This window comes from Protobothrops mucrosquamatus, unplaced genomic scaffold, assembly GCF_001527695.2.
Source record: "Protobothrops mucrosquamatus isolate PMUCROS unplaced genomic scaffold, P.Mucros_1.0 scaffold5875, whole genome shotgun sequence".
Lineage (NCBI taxonomy): Eukaryota > Metazoa > Chordata > Lepidosauria > Squamata > Viperidae > Protobothrops > Protobothrops mucrosquamatus.
In genome coordinates this window covers 5,571-8,349 of record NW_015391717.1, presented here as the reverse complement: position 1 = coordinate 8,349, position 2,779 = coordinate 5,571, and the positions used below count along the sequence as shown (strand labels likewise).

Sequence of the window (2,779 nt, the reverse complement as noted above, 5' to 3'; positions counted from 1 at the left end):
GGGGGGGGGGCAGCAAAGAGGATCCTGGCACCGTTTCCTGCTGGCTCCCAGGGCGGAGAAGGGGAGCTCCAGGGGGCTCAGAGGGAGGGTCCCCGGGATATCTGCCTCTCCTCGGCCTGGGCTGGGAGATCCACAGGCACACAAAGACAGCTCACCTCTGCATCATCCCAGGTCTTGAGGTCACTGAAGACCCTGTAGCAATGCTCATCATAGGAGGACCAACCCAAGGGACAACAGAAACCAGCTCCAGTTCCTGTGAGGGAAGACAGGACGCCCAATGAGAAGAGGGGGGGAGGAGAAGAAGGGCAGGAGGAGGAGGAGGTGGAGCAGGGGAGGAGGGGGGGAGGAGGAGGGGGAGACAGCTGGGTCTGCAGAACAGGCTTAACCTGCTGTGTTGCAAACATCTTTGATGACAATAAATTGCAACCGACTTGCAGCTTCCTTTGCAGATTGTCCAAACCTCGGTTAGAGTTAACCCTGGTTTAATTCCCTGGAAGCTGCATGTCTGGTGTGTCTCTGTCCACGTTGGCTTCTTTTTTCATTCCGTGAAGGGTGTGAAGTCAAAAATTGGGTTCTTTCACGAATAGATTAACCTTTGCAGACCTGCCTGGGCTTCAAGTCCCAACTGAGCCAATTTGGCCTAGTGGTTAGAGCACCTGGCTAGGAAGCCGGAGACCAGACCGCTTTAGCCCTGGACGTCAGCTGGGTGGCTCTGGGCCAATCACAAGGAGACGGGGAGTTCTAGTCCCGCCTTAATCACAAAAGCAGGGTGTCAATCACTCTCTCAGCTTAATCCACCTCACAGGGTTGTTGTTGCGAGAAAACAGAAGGAGGAAAGAATATCAGGTATGTTCGCTGCCTTGAATTATTGGTAGCAATAATAATAATATTAATATTATTAATAATAATAATAAAGGCAGGATGCATAGGAATAAATAAATAAAAACTGTGAAGTGTCCTGAGCCATTCAGACTTAGCAAGAATTATCCCCACTTTGGTTGCAACGTATCCAGACTACTGCAATGCCCTTGATGTGGGGCTGCCCTTGAAAGCCTCCAAAATTGCATTGGCTGGGAAAGGAAGCAGCCAGGCTGTTGACCGGTGCAAAGGAAGGGGGATCCGGTGGGTCTGTCCTAAGGGATCTCCTCTCGCCTCCTGGATGCCCCCAAACAACTACAGGGGTTTAGTGGCAGATTATCCGTGGGGCTGCCCCCCTGCTCCCCCCTGCCCAAGAAGGGCCCATCTGAAGACCCCCCAGCAGGGGCTGAGCTCTTCAGCAGATGGGGAAGGGTCTCACCCCTTGTGTGGCTCCCATGGATTGAAATCCCTAGCAAGAGGTGGGGGAGGGGCACTCTACTGTTCATGATCAATGCATGCATTTTCCCCAAGGGTTTTACTTCATTCTTAATTAATTAATTCTGCATTTCAGTGGTGGTAATTCCTCTCCGGACACGAGGGACCCTGCTCGAACTCACCACTTAGGGAGACTGCCACGACCAGCAAGCTGAACCTCATGAAGATGAATCGCCCCATGGTCTTCCTTCCCTCCCTGCAGAGAGAACTGGGGGGAGAGAGAGGAAAGGACAGTGAGATGGGGGGAAGTCCAACCTGCGGTCATGCAGCAGCCTTGGGGGGGATCACAGTGAATCCTGCATTGCTCTGTAAAGGACAGAGAGAGAGAGAGAGAGACAGAGAGAGAGAGACAGAGAGAGAGAGACAGAGAGAGAGAGAGGGGCAGGAGCGATGTAATGCAGAGGGGGCCTCACCTGTCAGGTGCCCACAGGTGGGAGAGCCGCACTCACCTGTCCCTTGGCCTCCACAGGTAGCAAGTCTGCTCAGAGGCAACTCCAGGCTTTCCTCCTGCGAGGGGAATGGAGGCATTTATAGGCAAGGAAAGGGGGGGGGAGAATTTCTGTGGGGGGGGACGGTGGGAGAAAAAGCTCTGTGTGAGAAAGGATTTTCGTGGCTACCGATCAGGAAGTAGTTGTGTTTGCACAAAAGAAGTTGACGGATTCACTCTCTGCCAGGACGGATGTCATGGAGAGAATCCTACAGTTTGAAATGTTCCCTGAGGTCATCCAGCCCAGCCCCTGCTCAGTGCAGCAATTTAAAGGAAAGCACCCCAGATACGTGGCTGATTAGCCCCAACTCCTTGAGGGTGTCCAGACAAGGAGACCCCCCCACCTCCTCTGGGTCTGGGGGCTGCTGTTGACAGGCTGACTTTCCCTTTTTCTGAGTGAGGTTTTTCTAACTTCCCTTCAGAACCTGCCGGAATGAACAGATCCCTGAGCTGGGTTTTTCGTTGCAGACGTTTCCTGACCCAACTAGAGAACATCATCCATGCTAGAAGAGTTTCTGGAGAGGAGAAGGAGGAGGGGGGAGAGGAGGACTGATGGGGCTGCTACCTGCCGTGCTTCAGTCCTGCCCCCCCCCCCTAGTTTGGAAAAATCTCTGCCTGCATTATGCCCCTGGATGGCACAGCTTGAACTGTTTTCTGCCTGAGCAAAGGAGACATATTTGATCTGGGGAGAGTGGAAGGGAAAAGCCCCCAGCCCCACATCAAAGACCCAGAGCCGGGGGGGGGGACACTTTCCACCCTCAACCTGCAACCTCCTTCCCCATCTCTGCTTTGCAACTGAGCAGAATCAGGTGTTCTCCACCGGTTGCCCTGCACTACAGCTCCCATGTTCCTTGGCCAGGAGGCCCTTTCGCTTGGCTTCTTGGGGGGGTGAGGTGGCTGCTCAAGCGAAACCCAGCCGTGGGGTCGACCCTCTGGGTG

The 2,779-nt window shown here is 54.0% G+C and overlaps 1 protein-coding gene across 1 annotated transcript in view; it reads right to left on the bottom strand.

Annotated features, from left to right (window-relative positions):
- LOC107299988 (snaclec rhodocetin subunit delta) overlaps positions 1-1,549 on the bottom strand; it is a 9,565-nt gene extending 8,016 nt beyond the window's left edge. Inside the window, exons 1-2 of the mRNA XM_015829333.1 lie at positions 1,476-1,549; positions 156-253 (exon numbers count right to left, since the gene is read on the bottom strand). Coding sequence (XP_015684819.1) covers positions 156-253; positions 1,476-1,533 — 156 coding nt within the window. The 5' untranslated portion in view covers positions 1,534-1,549. The remainder of the gene's footprint in view (positions 1-155; positions 254-1,475) is intronic.
- Between the last annotated feature and the right edge of the window lie 1,230 nt (positions 1,550-2,779).